A 27078-nucleotide genomic window follows, 5' to 3' on the forward strand; every position below is an offset into this window, starting at 1 on the left:
GATTGCGGGACAGGGCCCCAAACATATGTGTGAATTAATGAAAAAGGAAAATCAGTTTTGTTATTACTTAAAGGAAACACAACACGATGATTTTTTGCCAAAACACAAGTTTCACAAAAGAAATCAGAAATATTGCATTTATGAAATAATGATGGAAATAATTTTTTTAAATAACCAAAAGAGGAATGTCCCAACCGTCTATGCCACAACCAAATTTCCTTTTTGTTTTTATCTTGTATGTGATCATTTGCAAGACAAGTCAATCCTTTTTTATGGTTTGATTGAGAGACATTTTCAAGATAATACAGTCATTCACTCTCTCTACCACTAGCAATCTTCTCCTTGGAATTGATGTTCTGAAAAAGACAATGGGTTGGGTAAAACAAGGCAACACAAGAATGTGATTTGGTTAACTTGCTGACGGAGATAAAATTACAATTTAATGTAGGAATAAATAAAACATCAGGAATCGATAAGGAGGGTGAGAGGGATATAGTACCTATACCTTCAATAGGATATGAGACCCCATTGACATTAATAATAACAGTTTTAGAACAATTAGAGGAAAAATTAGTAAATATATGAGGATCACAAGTCATATGATCAGTAGCACCCGAATCAATTATCCAATCACTACCCTTAGTAACAACAAAAAGATTAAGGACAGAATTAGATATACCTGACTTGGTCACAAATCCGGCAGCAGTAGAAATATAACTCTTAGAAGCTGCGGAAGTTCCAGAATCATGTTTCTCCAAATGATTGTCACCGGAAGAAACCATCAGAAATATTCAATGAAAAAAAGCACTGATTCCTATATTGTAAAGGATATCAGTGTTTGGCTGTGATACCATAATAAAAGGTTTAAAGAATAATTTTGATGTATTATTTCAAATAGTAGAGTACCATATTTATACATTCAAGGATTATATAATTCTTCATCTATTAAAGGAAATACATGTGCACAAATCTGCACAAATTATAATAATATCTAAATTATAACTAACACAATATTTGATCAATATTTGATTGCCTAATACCCTTTAATAGAATATTTGACATATCTTAACAAGTTATTCATCTAAAAAATTATAGATGAAATATTAAATATATAATCTGTTATAGTTTTATCCATAATCAACTATGTACGTGATTTCATTTCAAATCAATTCATAAATGTAAGGAAAACTTAAAAATGTCATTTTTTAAAATTATTTTTTGCGTTTTCTTTGCTTTCATTCTACATTCATATAAGTAATCACTTCACGAATGAAACCAAGAATCATACAAGTTTTTCGTTTGTTTCATTTATTTTTTAAAACACAATCTTATAAATAGTTTTTTCTTTTTGTAAATCATCAAAACTAAACGGACCAATTAAAAGTAAAATGAAATGTAGAAAAAAAGTAAAAAAAGACTAATTAATGACTATAGTTTATTTTAAGTTAGAACTATTAAAATGGATTACAGTTCATAAGCCAACTCAATCCATTACAACTTTGAGTTGGATTAAGTTAAAATGCTTACAAATTTTGGTATGGGCTGAAATTGCACTCCACACCACTTTTTTTAGAGAGTTACTCCCTCCACCACCACCAACCGCTCCCTGCACCACCTCATACCTAATTTGCCCTAATATAAAACGGATGTCAACATCTGTTTCACCTTCAACGGATGTTGACATCCGTTTACATATTTTATATTTTAGTTTATTATTTTTATTTTAAAAAAAAAACTTAAACGGATGTGACCACATCCGTTTAATAAATTATTAAAAAGTATTTTATTTATTATTTAAATAATAATATATAAATTAAATTAATAATAATTATTTTATTAAATAAAATAAAATAAATTTATAAATAATTAAATAATAATTTTAAAAAAAATTAAATAATATTTATATATTAATTTAAAATATAAAAAATTAAAAAACTAAAAACTAAAAAAAAAATTAATTCAACGGATGTCGTCACATCCATTTAGTAGATTTATAACAAATTTTTTAATTATTATTTAAATAAAAATAAATAAATTAAAATTAATAATAATTATTTTATTAAATAAAATAAAATTAATTTATAAATAATTAAATAATAATTTTAAAATAATTAAATAATATTTATATATTAATTTAAAATAAAATAAAAATAAAAAAACTAAAAACTAAAAAGAAAAAACATTCAACAGATGTCGCCACATCCGTACGTGACACATCCATTTTAATATATTTATAAAAATTATTTTAATTATTATTTAAATAATAATACATAAATTAAATTAATAATAATTATTTTATTAAATAAAATAAAATAAATTTATAAATAATTAAGTAATAATTTTAAAAAAATTAAATAATAATTATATATTAATTTAAAATACAATAAATTAAAAAACTAAAAAAAAAAAAAAAAATCAACGGATGTGACACATTCGTTGAAGAAAGATCTTAACATCCGTTGAAGAAAAGATGTGGGATGTAAAATATTTTAAAATGTAAAAGATAGTTTTAAAATTTAAAAAAAATATGGTGGTGCAGGAAGTAAAGTAGGGTAGTGTAGGGAGTAACCCTCCTGTTTTTATTCCTGCCCCAAGTTATAATTTCTAAATTATTCCACATTAAAAATATTATAAAAAATAATTCAGAAACCAGTCTTCTGAAATGTATTGCCACTTACTTCTTATTATTATTGTCTTGTTGTTTTATAACATTATTTTTAATTTTTTAAATTAAAAATGTAAGTTAAATAGGATTGTTTATATTTTTTTTTGTATACTCTTCAATCTTCTTCACGACATTCATCCCCAACACCTCCAAATAATCTTCAATCTTCATCACTACCCATCACGCCAACACGACTTCATCATTAATCAGAACACAGGTCGGGCAAAACATTAATACACAGGTAGAGGGAAAATATTGGATCTTGTTAGAAAATTGTTATAACCCATTTAAAAACCATAATCCCCACAATAACAACGGAGGAAACAGTGATGACTGGAATCGCTCCAGGAGGCGGCCGCCGCTTCCGAGACGGCGTTGGATAGGCACTTAGTCGCAAGAAGTGGCACGATCATCGGCGGCACGTTGGTGGGTCGCCGATTGCTGGCTCGATGATAGTTTGTAAGAGGTTGTTCTGAAAGGAATGAGTGGATAGGCACACACGTCGACATAGTTGAAGCTTCTAGTGGTGATGGAAGAAGGAGAACGGGGAGGTGCACGACGTTGTGATTTAATTGAAGGGTAGAATGGGTATATAAGATTTTATGGTGTGCAGGAAGATAAAACAGGAAGGTGCAGGAAGAATCACTTTAAGAACTCAACCCATGGAACTGATTATTTTGTGAGTTGGGTTCACTTATCAGTTCATGACAAAACAAGCTTTTACTTCCGCATCTTCACAATTTCTTTGTGCACCTCTTCTAATTTTCTAAATTACCGTTTTACATTTTGGGAAAGTGATTTTCGTAATATATACGTCCTTAAACAAGGTTTTCAAAACTTTGGAAACAAGATTTTTGGTACGAGATTTTTGAAATGTAAACAAAACTTTCAGAACATATAAAATGTTTCTCGAAATAATTTTTCGGAATGAAATTTCCATAATAGAATTTTTGAAATACATATAATCTGAAATACTCCTACATGTATTTTCTTTATTTTTCTTTTCTTTGTAGTGTTTTCTCACTTTTCTTTTTCCTCTGCATCAGTAATGATGACGAAGACGGTGGTAACAATATTAACAGTGATATTGTGCAATGGTGAAGGCTGTTTATTTCTTTTTCTCTTACTGTAAGGATGCAATAGCCTAAAAAGAGTCTCTCAAACACCTCAACAAAAGCCTAATTCAATTAAAAATATAGGGTGGAAAAAATATGCAGACCTATTGTTTCATTCTCTTCTCAAACCCTCTTCTCTTACATTTTTCTTTTTTCTCAAAATCAAAATAACTCAATTTATAGATTTTTTCCCCCTTACAAATGCTTTATTTTTTTATAAAATGTGAATCTGTTCAACCCATAATTCATAATAAATTAAGAGTAACTTATTTTTTTAAACTTACTACTAAATAAATTAGATTAAATAACTAATCCATCATAACCGCACCTCTAGAATAACTTTTTCTTTCATTGTCAATGAATTTGGATTTACTATTAAAAAATTTATATTACTTATATTAAAATTTTTATAATAGATTAATATTTTTAATATATGAAGATCAATTTATTTTAAAGATAAAATAAAAAACACATAAAAATGTTCATAAATAAATGTTACAAAAAGGGACTGGTTATATGTCGGATACTGTTAATAGCTCAGTGCTTGATTAAGTGAATTATTGATTATATTTTATGTATTAGTATAATCACTCATCACTAACATTTCAACAGAAACTTAAAAAATACTTGACAATATGAGATGGTAACGATACTTAACAATATGAGATGGTAATGGGTTGAGTTAGACACAGATAATACTTATCCGTTACTTATTATCTCGTTATTTTTAAATACTTACATAAAAAATTCAGATTTTTACAACTCATTAATACTCTTTGGATATCTATTTTTAACTTATAAATATTAGAAAAAACACAAACTAAACAAATATGCGTATAATAAAAATTTACTATGACTATAATGCATTCACGTAAGATATTATAATATATAAAAAAATGAAAAAGGAAAAGAAACAAAATTATTACAAGAGAAGTGAGACAAAAACGAAAAGAAACAGAATTATTATAAGATAAATAAAAAAAAAGAAAAGAAACAGAAATATTATATGATAAATGAAAAAGATATAAATGAAAAAAATATATATGAAAAAATAACGTGAAAATTGAATATGCAATACAAGTGAGTTGAAATTAACATTCTCTGGTTCCTTATGTCAATATTATAGATGTCATTTACAAATCACGGTTACCGTGTACAAATATATTTGAAACAGCAACAACATGGATCAAAATTATGGTGTATTTTCAATCATAAAAACCAACAGATAAGCAATATATATATATATATATATATATATATATATATATATATATATATATATATATATATATATAAAGCAATTTCCCTGTTTCCGGCACTACAAAAAAAAGGCATTACCGAAGGCCAGGAGCCCTCGGAAACAGCCCGAAACCGTCGGTAAAAGGTAATTACAGACGGCTTATCGACGGCCAAAGAGCCCTCGGTAAATCCCTTGTCGCTAACATTTACCGAGGGCTTTCGCCCTTCGGTAATTACCGAGAGCCAAAAGCCTTCGGTAATAACCGAAGGACGTTCTAAACCTAGTCCTGTCATGCACCACTGGACTTTCATCAAACAATTTAGTTGCAGGATTTTCCAACAAATTAAATAAAGCAATTAATAGGCTTGCAACAAAAGGTGACACTCAAAATGAACTTAGGAGAGACTCTAAAGTGTATTTAAAAAGCAAGAAACAATTATAAGTTGCAGATATAGCTAATTTGAACTCAATTTTAAAATAGGCAAAAGTGTTTGATGAAATGCCTAAGAGAGCTACTGTAAAATGTGCATCAAATTTTGAAAATTTGGCTTAGCACTAGTTCACTCACTTTTTACAATGCAGGCTGTTTGTTAATTTTGAATTGTGCACTTCTTTTTAATCAATTGAACCAAGCTTTTGCTACTAATTTAAGATGAAATTCAGTGCAATAATCACAGCAACACAGATTCAAAAAATTCTGCAACTCATATCAGAAAAGTGTTGAAAACTTGATGGTTTGAATGACAATTTTTCTCAAACGAGTTTGGACACTTAATTTTATGATTTGAGCAACTTTGTTTTACCAAGTAAGACTTGTTTAAGCTGCCATCAGAGGCTAAATACTTGCAAATCACAATTTCACTGTTTGAGTTGCTCTTGACACCAAAATTCAAGCTAATTCACTAACCAAAATTCAATAGATGAATCAAACTGATTTGGAAACTATTAATATGACTCTAGGACAATGATTAAAAGTTGAACAAGACTCTAGGAATGAATTAAAAGATGTCCAGCAGGAAGTTCTAAACTAGACAAATGCACTGCAACTAGAGAAAAGAATCAAACCTTAGCTGGAAAGCAAATTTTGCACAGAAAAAGTCCCTAGTTTGGTAGTTTGATATCAAAAAACATATGCAAGTGATTTAAACACACAACTGAATGTTCAAGTAACTTTATTTGATGATTTTAATTGTCTTTAAACTCTAAAATGAGTTATAAACAGCCTGCAACTCAAAATCACTACTCCACTTCTATTATAACTCAAAAAGTGATGGTTTAGAAAGCATAAACCCAAAATCAACCCTTGCTATTCCAAATCAGTTGTGGATACTTTTGCATCAAGGAAAGCACATCAAATAAGCTATGAAGTGCATTTCCACAGCTTGACTGCTTAACTCTTATGACTGCACATTTTTCAACTTATCACCATGCTAGCTTTGCTTTGAATCACTAATTCCAGTTTAATTTCACCTAGTTGATATTTTCCAGCTTGAATATATCTATATATATATAATTTCTATATCTATATCTATATCTATATAATTATGATCTATGTTGTTTATGTACCAATTCCCAGCTTAAACAAATCTAATTTCATAATATAAAGTTGCTGGAATTGATTAATTGACCTTAGAGCAACTTGTGTGCATTTTCACATCTCAAAAATCCATTCTCAGTTTATCTTAGGAGGTCATACCTCTGTGTTCCCTCTAACAAAAAAATTTCTCTCTTATTTTGTTCCATATTTTTATAATTTGGCTATAATAACGTTATTTGATACAAAATTATATATATAGTTCCACAGGAAGATGTGCTTAAATATATCTATATAATTTCTATTATATATTGATATAGTATCTTCAAAACAAGAATGAACACTAAATAGAGAGAATTTAATATACAAAAGAATGAGAAGCACTTGTATAACTAAAAAACCATTATTTACTACAAGCTTTTACTCTATAAACACTAATTTAATATACAAAAGAATGAGTAGCTCTGTTGTTATTGTCGGGGATCTTTAATTGCATGTTGCAGATGCTTTCTATGATTTGAACACTCACCCTTTGGAAGTTTGATTTGTTTTAATGTTTGGATTGTGAAATTGAAAGCTTAATGGTGAATGGCATATGGCATTGATAATGATTGAATATGTTTCAGAATTGGAACCATTGGAATGTGTGTTGTTTTCTAGCTATATGTTTCTTTTGTAGATATATACTGTGGCTTTTGGGATGAAGTGGATTTGGACTTGTGATATGCTCCTTTCATGCACTTTGGATTCTTAGACATTATGAAAGACAGGTCAATCTATGGTCAATTAATGTTACAGTATGTGCTCATTTTAACTTGTTGTCCCTGGTCTTTCAAACTTGTGTCTGGTCTAGTCTAGTCTACTGTCTATTATTTTTTAGCTTTTAGTGATATTGCAACGTTCTTTTAATTTGTCCAAATATGTAGCAACTTTCTGCCCTTATAATAGATATTCATACATACTTTAATGCCTATGTGAAAAACCCCTAAAATAGTTATTGGTAACTTATAGTTACTAGAACATAGTCTAGTTGTACTGGTTTTTTAGTTATATATATATATGATCATAGAATTTGAGAATTTCTATTTTTCATTTGAAGTCTAATGGTTTTAACCTTTTAATTGTAGTAAAAAATTGAGTATATATTGTATCTAATGAACATTTATAGTCTACAAGCACTTGTATAATCTTTGTAGTAAAAAGTAGATAATAATTTTCTTTATTTATTTACTAAATGTATTCAGTATTTACAATCTAATATAACAACAACAAATTTAAGAGAAAGTTTTACTGCAACTATAAGTCTACAATGGAGATGCCAAGACTTAGAATTCAAACCACAATGAACTTACCTAATTTTAAAGGAAGCAATATCTCAGGAGCAACTATTTTGTACATGCTTATATCAACTTGAAATAATCTAGAAAATGGTGTAAACTCCTTCCAAAAGTACATAGGAAAGTGAGTGGGTTTGAAAAATATTCACACTAGTATGGACTTGTACCCTTCATTTTTCAACAGCAACCACTACATAAAGCATTCTTGTTCCTTCACTCTTTGCTTGTGGCTTCACTCAATCCTCCACACACTTATCATGCTACCTATTTTGCCTATTCACCTTTCATTCCCATAAAATTAAAAAAGGTTTCATAATTTTTCCAACTCATCAAAATCTTCTAGGAGATATTTTCAAAACTCACACTTCCTATGTTCGGAGCAGAGGAACTTCAGTTGCAGGTAGTCCTCATCGTGGCAACCCAGACTAGCCAGAAACATTTACAAAAACTATCACATCCAATCTAATATAATCATGTTGAATCAAACAATAATACACTAATTCCATACAACAAAAACTCCTAATCTCTATATCAGATTTATTAACTGAACAAAGCATCCAACACATTATCCTTTCCAAAACTCCACAACCCCTCTCATATCAACACAAAACATCAACAACTTAATTTCATTTCCACCGAACATAACATTATCTTCTTCAGTTTACTTTCCAACCCAATTTTTTTTAGTTAACATCCAAACAAGAACTGATCAAAACAGTCCCACTTCTTTTCATTATTGTAAAACTATTCAATCAATATTACTATACCCACTCGTTCCAGACTCATACAACAATTCCAGTTCAGAAATATTAAAACATCACATAGGGAAAAAAATAATATTAACAAACAGGGCAGCCACCAAAAGGTACATAATTTGAAGCAATAACTTACCTCTATGGCAGCGACAACCCTAGGTGTATTAGTGTTAGCAAAATGATGAAGATGAAGTTTTGATGATATCCAAATCAAGTCAAGAACAATCAAGACTCATGAAGAATGATCTTTGAAGACTTGTAATCTTTTGTAATAATTGTATGAACATAGGAAAATTAGTAGTTTCATGTAAGCATTCAAAAGTGATGTAAAAAATAAACCAGAAGCAAAAACTGTGCAATGTTAATCGATTAACAGAGGGTGTTAATCGATTAACGTTAATCGATTAACAGAAGGTGTTAATCGATTGTTCCAGAGAGCCATGGAGAAGCGAGACAATGCAGTGCTAATCGATTAACAGAGGGTGTTAATCGATTAGTGTTAATCGATTAACAAGGGCTGTTAATCGATTAACAAGGTGAACGTTTGAAAAACTAGCCGTTTTTAGAGCCGTTGAAGTATCCGTTGGGTTGTTAATCGATTAACCACTATAGCTAATCGATTAACACAGTCAGAAAGTCTAAAAGCGAAAATGGAGGAGCCTTTGGATGAGTCTATAAATAGACTCTCATTTTCTCTCAACTACAACTCTTCCCTTGTGCAAAAATCTCTGAACTCTTTGAGAACTCTATTGAAGCTAAAGAAACTCTTGTCTGCAAAGTCCTGAAGTGCTACTGCGGTGACAGAGGAATAGCTTGTTCATCCTTGGTGTGTCTGAGGAAGTGTCTGGAAGAGAATCATCCTTCGTGAAGTATTCGAAGGAAGTGTTTCATCCTTTGTGAAGATTCAAAGGAGGTGTTGTTTCATCTCTTATGGCTTCAAGAGAGGTGTCTTCTAAACTTTTACAAATTGTATCTGTGTGATTGTAGTTTGTAATAGTTTTGTGATTAGTGAAGTGTTTATCTTGTTTTTGAGATAAGCGACTGGACGTAGGATTGGTAAGATCCGAACCAGGATAAAATCAACTGTGCAAATTTCTCTCAACCTTACTCTATTTTATTGTCTTTATTATTTGCTAAGTAAGTTTAATTGAGTAGAAATTTTTAAGGCACACGATTTTAGTAAGAACCAATTCACCCCCCCCTCTTGGTTTGTTATCCCACGCTAACCATTCCGCTGCAGCCGCTCTAACAATTAGCACCTCCAATAGCCTCTCTTGCGAAGCCCTTCTCACGCATAGAAAGCCAAATCGTCACGCAGCCCCTGGATTAGCCTCCTTCGCGAGCTCGAAGCTGTGCGCACGCCGCAACACCACCCACTGACCCGGAGACGCACCTCCTCACACCGCCAAAGGATCGTCATTAACAAACCCTAAGAGAAGCATCGTCCATAATGGAAGGCATCACGTCAATGCCTTCGTCCTTCAACCACACACGTTTTTGGAGAATGGAGAGGAGCTCGAGAATGGTCAATGGTGATGGCGAAACCGTAATAGACGAGTGGGAAACAATGGCAATGGTGTTTTCGAAGTCTGAACGAGAAAGGTAGACAAATTATGGTGGGGGTAGAGGAGAGAGGGCGGAGCAGTGAACGAGAGAAAGGGGGAAGCTTACTTTTGCGAAAAGGGATTTTGGGAGAACAGAGGAGGGAATTTCCAATTCCTGATTTCATTAAGTCCATGTCTATACCGACGGCCAAAAGCCTTCGGTAAGTTCGTTACCCGAGTCTGTAATAAGCATCTTAATTGATCGTCGATAAATCCTTCGGTAATACATCTTTACCGATGGCCAAAAGAGCCGTCGGTATGAATCCTTCGGTAATTAATGAGTTTCTGGTAGTGCGGCATATCACATATTTTGTTGAAAATTAATCTTTTTAAAAAAATTGAGACGGAAAGTAAACTACTCTTAGTTAATCTTCAAAAGTTAACTCTTAAAAAATTTAAAGAAAAAGAATTAAATTGAAATTGAAAAGTTTTAGGCTGTGTTCACTTCAGGGTGAATTACTGTTTACAAATGTTGAGAAGCGATGAATTGCAAGCAAAGTCGTGTTCACTTGCAACGATTTGCGCAGAACGATTGGAAATGAATTGCGGGATTTGTTATTGTTTACTCACACGCGAAGGAGACGAGATTTGGAGGGATTCAACTGAAAAAGATGCATGTGCCCCTGTATGAAGATGGAGATGTGTGGAAACCAATAAATGGAGAAGAGAAGGGGGTGGTTCTCTCTCACGCTGGATGAAGAATGAGCTTGGTGTATTTAAGCCTGGGCATATTTGATTTTTACACATCCCTAACTAATGCTTTGCACCTCCATATTGGCTGGGTCAATGGTTATTACCAATACCTCTCCTTAATCTTATAAACATTTTTAATTTTAATAATTATTTTTAAAATTTAATTTTAATAATTATTTTTAAAATTTAATTTTAATAATTATTTTTAAAATTTAATTTTAATAATTATTTTTAAAATTTAATTTTAATAATTATTTATAAAATTTAATTTTAATAATTATTTTTAAAATTTAATTTTTATAATTATTTTTAAAATTTAATTTTTATAATTATTTTTAAAATTTAATTTTAATAATTATTTTTAAAAATTAATTTTAATAATTAATAAATCTCACTTTCACAAAAAATAAATTCATACTACTTGGAACTAAATTATATTACAAACAAATACTACATTTTCAAATAAATTCATTTTACTAAATTATAATTTAATTACTTTTTTAAAATTATTTTTAATTTTTTACTCTTAATAAACATTTTTACTATTAAATATAACATTAACAAATATCATTTTATATTACTTTAATACCTAGGGACATTTTAGTAATCTTCAATTTATACCAATTAAACACATTTTTTAAAACTGTCATATCAATCAAATCCTACACTAATTCTCACAAACTTTACCTCTAAATTCACTTTCAATTACCTTCAAATCCACTCAAATAAACACACAAAAAATTACCCTCAAATCCACTCAATCACTCTCCCCCAAATCATCTCCTCCCATCACCCCCAAGTAAACACACCCTTAGAGAGAATAAAAGTGAGATGAAGGTTTTCAATTCATTCAACCCACTGAAAACAATACAGGGGAAGGGGAAAGTAATATGGTAGTTGCCCTCATTAGTACAACTGTATAGTGGATGATAACAGATTACGGCTCGTAGAACAGGATATAGCTTAGCTGTTCTGGCTCACCTAGAGTTTGTTATTTCTTCTTGAGAGAAGGTGACGGCAGATAATACCGGAGCTAAACAAAGGTTGAACAAGAACACTAACACTTAAAATCTAACGGGATAAAAGTGTAATTTTATATTTTAAATGGGTAACGGATATTCACGGATATAAATAGCATGATACTCGAATTCGACCAATTAATAGGCGGGTATTAAATTATTCAACTACCAGTGGGTATCCATTACCCGCGGATACTAACTACTTGCAACGAATTTTACTCACGAGTACTTGTGGGTATAGGTTTTTTTGCCATCCTTATACGTGAGTCTCTCTCCGTTTTATTTTGGCTCCTTCCATATTAGGTCTATGAAAAATGAATTGAGTGAACCCTTTTCAAATAAAAAATGCAGATTAATTTCTTTATATCACTCCACATTAAGTTTTGCGGCTCACATACAAATTTTGTAAACTTTATTTTTATTTAATTAAATGAGTAGAAACAATATTTTTTATAATCCTATTGTTTAAAATAAGTTATATTTATATTATGATTTATAATTTTAAAGTAAAAATTTATTGAAAATCAAAATGATTTTGAACAAGACTGAAACATTGAGAGAACTACTTTTAAATGGACTAGACCGAAATAAACGAGTTACTTTTTGATGGATTGATCATAGATATGGATATGTCATCATTTCTTCCCTCTTGAAAATGATTTGTGCTGAAATCTCCATGTTTCTTCATGATAAGACCATTTTCTTATTATTCCAAATTGTGTATCATTCTTCCAAGATCAAAGATCCATATACAATAATCACCAAACAAAATTTCAATCAATTTTAGTTTCACATGTAAAATTCATATCAATAAAAGACTAAAATAAGGCCTTATACTAATTTTGAAAGACTTTCATTGAGAGTTAACTATGTTCAACATATTACATAGATGGAATCAACATCGATTCTCGGCTAGTGTAATATATTCAAATTGATGGATGTAAAATGTCATTTTTGTACTAGTGAGAATGTACCTTGGTAAAAAAGTCAAATGATTCTAAAAAGGTAGACAATTATATCATCTCAAATATAACTTTTTATATTGTGAGATTCTGAAACATTTTCAGTTCATATAATCTGGAATTCAAAACAGAAAGAGGGTAACATTGAAATTTTAAAATGTACGTGTAAGAATTATGGAGATGTAGGAAGAAATTGCGTTTTTCATGACATTTTTTTTGTTAAATTATTTTAGATTAAAAGGTCTAAAACAACTAAACAATACAACTAAGCTGAGCTAAAAACTAAACCTATTCTAAAGGAAATGATAACCTACGTTAACTAAATTATAACTTAAATAAATTTGTTTTCCTAAAGTTTTATGTAATTTCTAACATATAAAGCTAAAGTTTGTTTTTCTAAATTTTATTTAATATTAATATTATTATTATTATTTAGAATATACATTTTTAACATGTATTTATCTAGTATATACTTTTAACATAAAAAAGTGTTAATTTCATGATCATAATCTCTAATCGCTTCTAATTTAATTCTAATCTACATTTTAGAACTCTATTCTCCTTGAGTTCTCTGACTTCTCTCTACTCTTTCTCACTATAAAGTTATCTGTTCAACAACCAGGGAGTGCCTAGACAATCCTGGTGTCAAGGGCAACAATCTAGACAGATCAATTTCTTGTTTTGAACCGATAAGATTAGTTCCCCTTTTCTATGTTTTCTATAATTCTGTGGTTTCACAGAATTTCTGCTCCTACATGTGTTTGGAGTTTTCTTCTAATTTCTAGTTCCATCTAAGCTCTAAGAGTTGTTTCTATCACCAATTGGTGATCTATAGGTTTTTCTAGAGTTTCCTTGCGGTGCAAGGCACAGTCGGAGTAATCTTGTGAGCTGGGCAATATATATTTGAAGTAACGAAAGTTAGAGTACTTTGAATTTTAATTTTTTTGTATATATATATAATAAGCATGTAAATGATGAACTGTTAAACTAAATTTCTGTTTTAAGGTATTATTGAGATGTATTTTGAATGTTATGGTGTGCAAATAGTTGAACTATGAAATTTAACCTAATTAAATGAAGTTTAATGTGTGATTGGTTGTGTTATAAGTTAGAAATCTGTGATAATATGAATTGGTTGTGAATTGAGTCATCTTGTTGTAGTTTAGAGTAGTTTATGCTTGTTTTAAGTCAACTTGGAGGAAGTGAGGTAGTGAAAATGAGAACTAGGAGTTAAGGGCTCAATTGGTCTGTTGGGATAGTTTGGGTAGGTCAAATGTGACTTGTTTGAGTCACCAAAATGGTCAAAAACATGTTCAAAGTGGTAGATTGTGATTTTGGTCTCTAAGTTGAAAATTTTGATGTTCTAGAGTAGGAATTAATCCATAAACACTTTAGATTGAGGTTAGGAAGGTTTAGAATCATTTAGTCAAGTCTAATTAGGTATATAAAACAATCTAGGAGTGTTAGAAGTTGGGAAAAATAGATAGAATTGGTAGTTTGAGTTTGAGTTGCATAATTCTGCAGATTTTGTTCTACAAATTATGTAGACTCGTTGTGCGAATGGATTCGCATAGCGAGTCACACTCGCGAGATGCTCTCTGCCAGGGCATTCGCATAACGAATAAGCGCACTATGCGAATGGTTTGAGAGGGTTGCTCTTTGTTTGATGATCCGCATGGCGAATCGGGGAGCTATGCGCCTGGTTGGGGTTTAAGACTATTGCCATTTTTATTCGAATAGCGAATAGGTGCGCTTTGCGAGTGTTTGGGGAGTCTGAGCCACTGCCTGAGGCTCTCGCATAGCGATTTGGGGCGCTATGCGAGGGATTAAGGGTTTGATACAATTAGAAGTTTATTCGCATAGCAATTTTAACCGTCGTGCGAATGGTTATGAGTGGTGGGTCTCTGTTTGAGGATTCGCATAGAGAGTTGGGTCGTTGTGCGAGAAACCTCTGGATTCACTCTACGAATGTGTGCGCCGAGCGACTGGTCCAGGTTTAGTTTGTTCTTTTCTTCTTTATTTTTAAGTGGTTTGAATGATGATATAATTCATTGAATGTTAGGCATGAATGTGTATGGCATAATATGAGTATACAAAGGGTATGAAGGTTGATTCAAAGTTAAGGATAATATGGTTTCAGTGCGGGATAAGTGAGTATCAAAGTGAAATCTCTCAGTGAGATATTTGTATGTGTAGAATAAATACAAGGAGCTTAGTATTGTGGGTTATCCTAAAACTCTAATGATCTTTCATTCACATAGAGAGGATTGATTTATGTGGTAAGAGTAGCAGGAGGTCCTAGTGTAGGCACTACCTGGAGGCCTATTACGCGGTAACGGACTAACCTTGTGTATGTGGTAGGGTGAAACTCATGACAATGACTTTGCAAAGCAGTAAAGGCCACCACAAGTGCACAACCCGTCATAGCTCGGTATTTATTCTAGGTCCGGACGGTCAAAGTCGGGGTAGTCTCATGCATAATGGTTTTGTGAAGTGAAAGGATGTGTATGATTGTATGAAGTACAGATTATGAATATATGATTACTCTTTTATTTAAACTAACTTACCCTTCTGCGTGTTTTGTGTTTTGTATATGTGATGTTTTCCTTTGCAATGATCATCCTGTGGATGTGAGCAGAGGAAGATGAGATCTTCGTGGAGCAGGCACTTGATGGAGAAGATCCAGCTGTTTAGTAGCCTTAATAGTAATATTGTAAAAAGTTTTGCAATAGACTAGTTGTTTATAAAGTTAAAATTTTATGATTAATTTTGGATGACTCTAAGTTAAATTTTATATAATAGTTTTAACTATTCTATCTTATCCTATGTTTTTGGATATTATACAAACTGCATTCGTTCTTATCCTAAGTTTAATTCTTTATAATCATAGTTGTTATTATTATTGTTATTATTTTCGTCATTTGAGTTTGATATCACATGTGTAATTTGACATTAAGATGCTTTTGAGTTTGTTGAGATAATATATATATATATATATATATATATATATATATATATATATATATATATATATATATATATATATATTAATACTTTTGCTTTTAATGAGTTAACTGGTGAGATGTTTGATTTTTTTCTTTAATTAAATTATTTATTTGGTCGATTAATCTTTGGGTTACTAAATACATTAATAAATACACTTCTTTATTTATCTTTTTAATTTGTTCAGAAATTAAAAAAAAAATAAAAAAAAATATTCATAAATCTTAAAAAATAGTCGAGGTTTTCTATTCTTTTTACCTCATAATAAGTGCATGAATGTGAATTAGTGAAAAGATAAAATGAAATGATAATATAGTTAACAAAAGGTTAATTAATATTCTTTTAAACTTGCAAAATTACAATTAAATATCAAAGAAATCGAAAAATATTTATCAAAACAAAATACAATCACAATAGATTTCGAGATATTAATATAGCATATTATTAGCACGATACAAATATACTATCTCTCTTGTTCTTGAACTATACACATTTATTTTATAATTATAATGAAAATATCTTGCTTTGTTTTACAATAATTAATCATCAACTCGAAATTATCTATTTCCTCCCTTTATAGACCTGCCCTTTAATATATATATATATATATATATATATATATATATATATATATATATATATATATATATATATATATATATGTATATATATATATATAACTGGGTTGTTCAAATGATTAAATCTAGAGTAGCAAGATATTTCCTCCATTTATTATACCACATCATACTTATTAAAAAAGTAGATATTATTTTGTTTATATTCCTTGTTTCCTTTAGTATACTCTTTTATACTATTAATAATCAAAAGGTTTCGTTTCTTCTCTGTAAAAATATGCAATTATGCATCCTAAAATCTGTGTGCGTGTGTATATGCAAGTGGAGGTGTGACTAGGGGTGGGTAAATAGAACTGAACTGCACTGTACTACTAAAATCTGTACTGAACTAAAAACTAATTTGTCTAAATTGAACTGAACTATAAAACAGTTCAGACAAAATGAACTGAATTGTTTTTTGTTTTATCAAACTGGACTGAACTGAACTATACTAAATTGTACTAAACTAAAATATAAACTAATTTTAAACTGAATTGTACTAGTTTTTAAATTGAATTGTACTAGTTTTTAAACTGAATAGTATAACAATACATGTTCTTTTTAATTGAAATTTATTTTAGGCTTAATACCCTCTTTGGTCTTCAGATATGGTGAGTTGTGTCAATTAAGTTCCTTCTTTTAAAAAAGTGTCAATTGTATCTCCATTTGGTAAAATTTGCCTCAATCAAGTCCCTTCCGTTAAATACTTACAAACGGTGTTAAATTTTTTTTTTCTCTCTTCTACTTTTCTGTGCAAAGCTGATTGTCAGTACTTTTTTCTGTGCACATCTGAATAAAGTGATACAATTACTTTTTCTTTATCATTTAGCATCTGAATATTCTCATTAGTAAAAAAGTTATTTTTTCTTCATTATTTACACTTTTAAGATTGTAATTTTAATTCTATTAATTATTAATATAACTAAACAGATTCAATTTTTAATAATTTTACATGCATAAACTTATTAAATAAAAAATTAACACGTTAATATATAATTAAAATAACTACAGAGAATTATAAATTTATTTAAAAAACATACAGAGGAGAGAACTCTCAAAAATAATTATATTATCATTAACTTTTTACTTAATAAACATATATAAAAATTATTATAAATTAAACTTATCATTAATTTTCAATAAATGTCTTTCCATTGACCTCTGCAAATCTTCGCTCTTCATTTCATCATTTTCTGTTTCTTCTCTCGTTCTCTCCCTCTTCAACTACTGCTACTTCTCACTACAATATTGCAACATATCTAATGGAGCAATCCTTCCACTTTCTCTTTCTCTTTTGCCACACTCTACTCTTTCACTAGTAACTTCTCATGTTCTTGTCTTTGTTGGAACCAAGCAACCTGCCACCACCACTCTGTTTCATATTTCTAAAATGGGTTGTTGTGGGACATATCTTATTCTTAATCCTCAAGCAAACATCGCGAGCCACCACTAACAGGTTGCCGAGCCAGGTTGCTCTGTGGGATCACCGGGTACTCCAAACACTGTCGTTTTGGCTGGGGCTGCTCCGGGGAGTGGAACTGTGGGAGGCGGAGAAAGGGGGTGGGATGGTATTGGGGAAGAATTTGAAAGGTTGAGAGGGTTCGATTTTAGGGACAAGGATTTTTGGAGGCTCTGCGGTTTGCGGGCTTAGGGTTGGGTCGTCGGTTAGGGAAGCCAAGGTGGGGAAGCCATCTGCGAAAAGGGAAGGGTTGAGAGAGAGGAGTGACTGTAGACTGGTGCTGAAAAACATGGGGTCCAAGGAGGAGCTGTCGCCGAAATAAATTATCATAACTTGGAGAGAGATTGAGAGTGGGAGAAGTGAGAATAAGGAAAATGATGAAGAAAAAGTAACTTTTTTACTAATGAGAATATTTAGATGCTAAATGATAAAGAAAAAGTAACTGTATCACTTTATTCAGATGTGCACAGAAAAAAGTACTGACAATCAGCTTTGCATAGAAAAGTAGAAGAGAGAGAAAAAAATTTAACATCGTTTGTAAGTATTTAACGGAAGGGACTTGATTGAGGCAAATTTTACCAAATGGGGATACAATTGACACTTTTTTAAAAGAAGGAACTTAATTGACACAACTCACCATATCTGGGGACCAAAGAGGGTATTAAGCCTTTATTTTAATATTTATTTTATTTTATTCATAAGTGTCTTACAAATTAACTTTTTAATTATTTGATATTATTATTTTTTATTTTATTTATATTTCTTTTATCATTATATGTGTATGGAAATTATTTTATTATTTATTTATTTATTTATTTTATTTTATTTTATTTTTTATTTTTTATTTTTTTATTTATATTTATTTTGTCATGAATATTATTTTACTTTCATATTTATTTTTTTAATTTTTTATTTATATTTTTTTGTTTTATATGTGTATATAATTTATTTTATCTTTTTATTTACTTATTTTATTTTAAAATAATTTTTTATTTATATTTATTTTGTTCCCTCGTAAAATTGTTTTATTAATCAATTATTTATTATTTATATTTTATTATGTAAAAATTAAACTAATATTTATTAATTATTATAATATAATAAAAGATTATACTAGAAAAATTACTTTTAATAACGTTTGTTAATTTTTTTGTCATTTGATATTTCTATAATATTAATTATTTTTACTACATTACTATTTTTTTATGATATTTCATTATATATTTATTTAATAAAATTTAACGTTAAAAAATATATTTTAGTTTTAGTATGTAAAATACTATCATTTAAAAATAATAATATTGATATTTATTTTAAAGTAAGTTGAGTTTTAAAATAAATAGTTATTTTAGTGTGTGCGCTTACACACATTTTAATATCATTATAAAAGTTTTTTTAACATATTTTTACATATTTAATAATATGTTAAAGAATATAATATATTTAAAGTATTATTTTTTTATATAGTCTTTTTTTTTATGATTTATATTACTTAATCATTTAATAAAATTAAATTTAAAAAAATATATTTTACTTTTATTGCTTAAAATAATATTATTTAAAAAGTAATATATGTTTATTGATAAAAAAAATATAAAAAATTGTAATAAAAATATTTTGTCTTAAAAAATTCATTATTAATTTTTTATTTGAACGGTTTCTTTTATTAATATTAACGTTTTCTTAACAAGACGGAACAATTGAACGGAAACTAGAGAAGATAAAAGAGTAGATACAGTTTTCACAGTTAACTGAACCGAAACTGTTATAAGTTCAGTTTTTAAAAACTAAACCATAAAATAGTATACTGAACTTTTAGTAAGAGTGGATAAGTTTTTTTAAATATAATATAGTATAGTTAACTATAGTACAGTACAGATCAATTATTTTTGTCCAGTCCTAGGTGTGACTTTGAAGTATTCCTCAATTGATGGGTGAAAATGACATTTTTTGCTCAACTGAACTAAAATGCTTTAATCGTTTAATTATAAATATATTTTACAGAATCATTTAATTATAAATTAATATATTACTTTGCATAAATCTAAAAGAACTTAATTAGATAATAATTTAAAAATGTTTATGATATGAAAAATTGTGACCCACTCCTGATACTAGCATTTTATTTGGGCTGTATAGTGGTGTTCCTTTTTCCAGTGGGCCTAATTCATGAACCAGAGGAAGAGAACAAGATCAAAGATTTGGTCCCATATAAAAAAGCAAAGGAAAACAAAACACAGAAGAAGCAAAGAATAGAGGTCCACTGATGCAGCAGCAACAAAGCTTCCAAAATGGCATTAATTCCTCAGTGGTCCATTCTCTGTAAAAGCTGAGATCTTATATATACCTATTCCATGAAAAACTCATTACAATTTCTTCCCAACAATTATAATCTAAACTTGAAAGGAAAGAAAACTACGTGGCAGCTTAAAAGGCCAATGAAATATATTTTAATCCTCTCATGAAACTTACATCTGAATTCATCAATTATAATTAAGCAAGTGACTCTTCTGATTATCTTTCATGGGTTATCATTGCATGTTAACAGCACAGGAAAGTACATGTTTAACTTCTTTAGGCAAGACTTTAAGTAAAATAAAGAATCCTCGTTTAAAAGTGAGTGAGGTCTCACAAAAGCTATAAACGATATAGACTAATCTTGAAATAAAAACTTCCTCCCACCTTAAACTAGTTAAATATATAATGAAACAGCAAAACAACAAATTTGCCGTCTCTCATTGGACTAACTAAATATGGAATGTTGGCAGAATAAGACAGCACTGCCGCATTACTTTCCTTAATTATCGATTAACCAAATCATGCTGCTTGCCTTCTAAGCATAAACAAACAAAAGATTACGGTAATTAAATGATGTTTAATAATAATAGATAAACACCAGAACAGACAATATGCATTTTCAACGCCATCTTTTAATATTCCAAAGGGGTATTGTATGCTTCTAATCAGCTATCCTTCTAGTTCCTTTTTGTACACCATGATAATTGATTGTAACAAGGGTTTCAAGAAATAAAAGTCCAATGGGAAGATGAGAACAAACAAAGCAAATGGAATATATTAATGTCGTTGTCAATGTGATTAATGGGTCTAATCCCTTTCTTTCTTTCTTAAGAGATAACTTACCTAGGACCACTTGCACACCCAAATGCGATAGATCATAAAAAAGAAATTAATGGAAAGATTAGATTTTTGAACTTTGCTCGTGCAATGTTTCACCACACGCATCAACAGCGTTATCTCCAAGATAAAATCTTGTAATGGTAGGAGATCTCCATAAATGAATAAGGACAAAATAGCAGATAGGTTCCATTTCCACCCCAGAATTGATAAAGGCCGTGAATTGGACAAACAGGTATGGGCATATTGGGAGATGGAAATTTCAAAGAAAGTAGTAGTAAATGCACAATAAATAATATTTACGTTTCATAATTAAATCACTTCAAATATATACCTGCACTTTATCAAAGAGAAAACGTGACAGCAATAAGAGCTATCTGCAGAAGAAGGTGAGACATGTCCTGGTGACACTAATTTCATAGTCTATGAACATAAACACAGTAATACGATATTTTAATAGAAACCCAGAAACCCTTAGAATCTTCCTATAGTCTTAGTTGATTTCAAAAAGAAAAATAAAACCCAAAAAGATGGCAATAAACAATAATGATCATGGTGAAATTGCTTTGCTTCCAGCTCCATTACCGTCTAAGTTTCTTGAGGAAATAAAGGTAGCTAAGATGACAGTCCATTAAGAGAGACATGAACATTGCCACATCCATCTCCTTCATTCATGTGAATGTCATTGTTGTTGCTACTTGGGTTGTAGGGGTTGTTGATATCACTATCAAATCCACCTCCACCACTGGTGTTATTGCCGTCATCATGATCTCCGATACTTTGAGGAGAATTTGCATTTGCGTTTGGATTTGCATTTTCCCCTTGATCCAATCTTCTCCTAAAGGTGTTCTTGTTGTTGTGCATCCACACCTTGAAGACCCCTCTAGAGACCCCAATGTCATTGCAGAATTGCTGGACCAATCCATCATCCCCTTTCTGCATTCTCCACCCCAGTTTCTCAGAGAAGTTTTGCATCTTCTCCTTCTGCTCCTTGCTGAACTTGGTCCTGTACCTCTTCTTCGGGTTCTCGCTCTTCAACATCACGCTCGAAAAGGTTAGGCCTCGGTGGTGGGGGTGTTCATCGGAGGGAGTAGAGTAGCCAGTGCCGAGGGCTAAAAGCATGTGGGGTGCCGAAGCGTGGTACGGTGGCACGTGGGAGAGTGGAGGAGGTGAGGGGCTTGACATTGGGCTCGGACTGTGGCTCGGGCTCGAACTCAGGCTGGGACTCGTGCTTTGGCTCATGGCTCGCTGAGAGATTGGTGCCGGTGCCGAAGGGGTGTAGATGCAGCTTAGGAAAGTCGGGTTATTGTTCGTGGTGGCGGCGGTGTTGGGGTTGGCGCCGTGAATGTTGTTGTTGTTGAGGTTACTGTGTTCCCGAGGATCACGGCGGTGGAAGTTGCGATGGCAGCCACAGGCGGCGCACTTGAGGGAGCGAGGATCGGTGGGGTTGGTGGAGGAGGAAGGCATGAACTCGCCACAGCCATCAAGTGCATGGCCACCTAGGCTGGCGGCGTGGTTTTTGAGGCATTCTTTGTAGGTAACGACCATGGAGGGTGGTTGAGGCGGTGGAGCGGCGGTGGTGGAGGGGTGGCGCTTTGGGGTGCCGTTGGTGAAAGATAGAGACTTTGGGGTGGTATTATTGGTGGGGTTGACGGGTGGTGTGGTCTTAGTATCAGCATCGAAGGTTTGTATTGTGTGGGTACAGCTGGAGGTCAGGTCCATGTCTGTTGTCTCTTCAAGAGTGATATAACAGGAGGAGGGAGAGGGAGAGATTAGGGTTTTTGACAAGCTTTAAGCACTGTTGTCAAAGGATGAATTGTTGTGTTAGAAGGGGAAAGAGGAAAAAAAACAAAAAAAACAAGTGAAGGGATTAATGGTGTGTGTGTGGAGGAAATAGAGTGATGATGATGCAGGTAGAAATGGCGATGATGATGGTTATAATGAGAAGTGATGACAAAATCTGAGGTTTAAATGGGGTTGCCAGCAGAAAGAGGGATACACAACACAATAGGGTCCAAAATCTCAACCACTAATGATTTGAGAAGAGAATACAAACAAAAACAATAGAAAAAGATAAAAATTAGATATAAACAAAGGAGTTTATGAATGTTGATAACTTTATATATGTTTTAAAGCAGTAAATAATGTAGAAGGCATTAAGTGTGTAAAGTGTTTTTGATTATAATGTAATTAAAAGGGATTATATATGATATGAAATAAGTAATTTAAAAGTTATATTAATAATGAGTTTTAATTAGATGATTGTTAATAGAAAAAAGAAAGTGAATAAAAAGTGTTATATTTTGAAGTAAGTGGCAATGAAGTGTGTATAATGGTTAGCACATGAATGAGATGTGTTAGTTGGGGGCAATAAATTTGTCTGAAAATATTAGGCAAGAATATATTGGTTGAGGTTGGTGATTGAGAGATGAGAATTGAAAGATGGTGTGGTACGGATATGAGAATTGAAGGAGATTTGAGGCACAGCTGGGCCAACTCACTCCCCTGCTCTCTGCAAATACAAAACACATCAATTCAATTCTGGTTTTCCTTTCATAAACTCACCACTTTCATGCTCCTTCCCAACAAAACCTTACCTCATCTTTTCACATGCTCACGCAAAAACCACTTTCACACACATTTTCCAACTTCTATCCACACACTCATCCCTTTTTTTATTTTAATCTTCCCACCTCCCTCAATTTCACAATTCATAATTCAATAATAAAACATACCATTCTTTCCCTCTCATACTATAATTTAATTATCATCATTTTAGTCAACTATATCATACTAATTATATCTTAATAAATAACCTACAGTAATGTCTATTAAAACAAATTAAATGAAATGAAGAATCGATATAACATAAAGTTATATGCATGCCAAACATAAAAATGTAAATTTAAATAAATGACCAAATTATAAATTTTATGAAAAGTTGTAGATGCTCATGTGTATCATTCTTTTTATTATTTTAAAATATCTATATCATATTTTAAAAATTAACAAAAAATACCTTATCTAAAATTATCTTTTAAATCGGTTTATACATTATAAGTGAGTTAAGTTAAGTTTAACTAGTTATTTCGATTTCTAGATATATATCAATTTGTTTATAAATTATTTTATCCTGCAAAATTGTCTTGATCTAAAGTATATTATGATTGAATCATTAAAATTAATAATTGCTTTTAAAATATCATTAAAATTATTTTTTAGATCGGTTCATACATTATAAGTGAATTAATTTAATACCTGGTTATTTCGATTTTTAGATATATATAGTGTATCAATTTGTTTAGAAATTATTTTATCATGCATAATTGTTTTGATCTAAAGTATATTATGATTAAATCATTAAGATTAATGCTCTTAAGATATTAATTTTTTTAAGTCTGAATTCTCTTCACAATTTTATCTTTTAAATTTTTCATAAAAATTGAAAATATATATAAATTTAAATTATCCTTAATCTCAATCCATAAATAAAATGACAATTTAAATATACTTTTTTCATAAAAGAGTTTGAGATTCCAAAAAAATAAATAATATTCCCATCACCATATGTGCACTAATTTGATGTCGAACAATAATAATTTTAACTTAAGAATGATCGTTTTCTTAGAAAAGGAAAATACATGTAATTTGTGAAGAAAAAGCAATTTATAGAATTGGTAGTCATCTATATTATTTTAAATTATTTTCTCAAATTTGTTTACATCCTTAAACAATTGAAGTTAATCTAAAAATGTGACTTACAAAGTGATTGCAGGAAAGAAAATTGGGCATAAATATTTGCACTATGCGAAAGAAGGTAATGTGATATTTGATAGAGTAGTGAATTAGAACCTCATTTCATGAGTTGAACATTTTCCCGTTCTTTTGGCCGACAATATGTAGAGGTGAAAAGGACTTGTTTGGAAATGTACCAACTTTCAGTTCATAAGAAGAGCACACTATCTTACAATGCTCAGCTTTTGTCTCTGGGTTACGATCGAAACCTTAACAAAACTAATACCACCTCTTCCATTTTGTTTCTTTTTCTAACAAACCCTTTAAGCCCTTAATCGATTATGGTCTGTTTGGCTACCATCCAAAAGCACGTTGGTGTGGTGAAAAAGTCAATTAAAGGCAGCGAGTTTGACAGAGTTAAATGTGTTTTGAATGTGCAAAGGTGGCAGATCGGAAAACATCACAGATACTATCTTACAGAAAGTCTTATTCAGAATTTTATTGACCAAGTTAATTTTACTGACAGTAATCTTTACTTTAATGTAAGACTTGTAAAACATAATAATGTTTTTAAAAATGGTATTTTACTTTCTCACTCAAATAAACTCAACTTTTGTATTACTCTTAAATATAAATGTTTTCTTAACATCAATGATTTCTTTCCTAAAAGTCTTTGATTTAAGATTCCCAAAAAAAAAAACTGTTGTTTTCTTACAAATTTATGTCTTCATCATGTCTTGTAACAGTAGTCATGTAAATTTAATAATTTTGTAAATAATAACAAAAAACTATTTCAATTGTCTAAATGGAATAAAATCTGATCAAATAAATGTTTCTTTAGTTAAGATATAACGAAAGTTTGTGTTAATTAATAAATTTTATTTTATGTACATTAATTTTAAAAAGCCAACAGTCTCTTGATAAAATAAAGTAAATCATATAATTTCTTTCTATTTTTATAAGAAAATATTAAATCAGTCATTTTTTTTATACGTCTAAATTTAGTTTTTATTTTAAAAAAATTTTATGCAATCAAATCATTTTCATCAATACTATTTTAATAATTTGAATAAAGTATTACATATCAATTTGTAATTTTTTTTAAATCACAAAGTAACACATACCTTTTTTAATATTATTATTATATACGGATGCATAAAATTTTTTAAAATAAAAATCAAATTGATACGTATAAAAAAATTAAATCGATTTAATTTTTTTCTACAAAAGACAAATAACATGATTTAACTATGAATAAAATTAAATACTGTTATTTTATTCAAGTTTTTTTTATCTTACTACTTATTGTAATAGATACTAATTTTATTTATAATATTGTGATTGTTTTATACAAAAGTTTGATCTCTGAAAAGAAAAAAAAAATATATGTGTATATATATATATATATATATATATATATATATATGAAAGATTTTATATATTTCTTCATAAATATTTTTTAACTAATTTTGGCTAGAATAAAAAAGTCAGAAAAGGAAATTTGAATAAACGTTAGACATTGATAAGGGTAATGTTAAGAGTGTGTTGCAATCACTTAAATTGGACCAATATTTATCCATTTGTTTATTAGTTTAAAGACAAAATTTGACCTGTGTGTTTGTGACTCTGAATAATGAACACACGAATCACGAACACTTTTTCCTTATGATGTATGCATTGGGAGCACATTTTTCCTTTTCCATTTCTATTTCAAACAAACAAAGCACGTTGTTCCTCAACAGCTTGACGTTGATTCCCATGTTCTATTACTTGACAAATCGACCTTGACACTTTATACATGTTCCACATAACAATAATTGATTTCTAATTGTCTAGTTCTCCCTCAAATATGTTTCACTTTCTTTGGCTAACTTAAGCTTCAATAAAAACCCCCCAACACTTTTTGTATTAAACCATTGTTTCATCTACACGTGAATGACATGGTGAAGATTGTCTCAGAAAACATTCAAACAAACTAGAAAAATATAAATAAAAACAACAATTGTTTCGGATAATAGTACGGACAAAACAACACCAATCTAAAGGGAAAAAAGTTATAACCAATGACCATAAAACTTCATATAAGAAAGTTAGAGAAATCTAGACGAAGTGTACAAAAACATAAATATATAAACTCGAGTGATGTTAAGACTACTTAATCAACACCAAGTTTTGAAATAGTTTTATTAAATAGTGACATTTTAAGAA

The 27078-nt window shown here is 30.2% G+C and overlaps 1 protein-coding gene across 1 annotated transcript; it reads right to left on the reverse strand.

Moving 5' to 3' along the window:
* Window positions 1-21447: 21447 nt before the first annotated feature.
* LOC108335601 (zinc-finger homeodomain protein 11) lies at window positions 21448-23050 on the reverse strand. Its single transcript, XM_017571633.2, has one exon. It carries the CDS (start codon window positions 22855-22857, stop codon window positions 21751-21753), a length of 1107 nt encoding a protein of 368 aa, XP_017427122.1. The 5' UTR covers window positions 22858-23050; the 3' UTR covers window positions 21448-21750.
* Window positions 23051-27078: the final 4028 nt, after the last annotated feature.

Source organism: Vigna angularis, chromosome 1 (assembly GCF_016808095.1).
Source record: "Vigna angularis cultivar LongXiaoDou No.4 chromosome 1, ASM1680809v1, whole genome shotgun sequence".
Classification (NCBI taxonomy): Eukaryota; Viridiplantae; Streptophyta; class Magnoliopsida; order Fabales; family Fabaceae; genus Vigna; species Vigna angularis.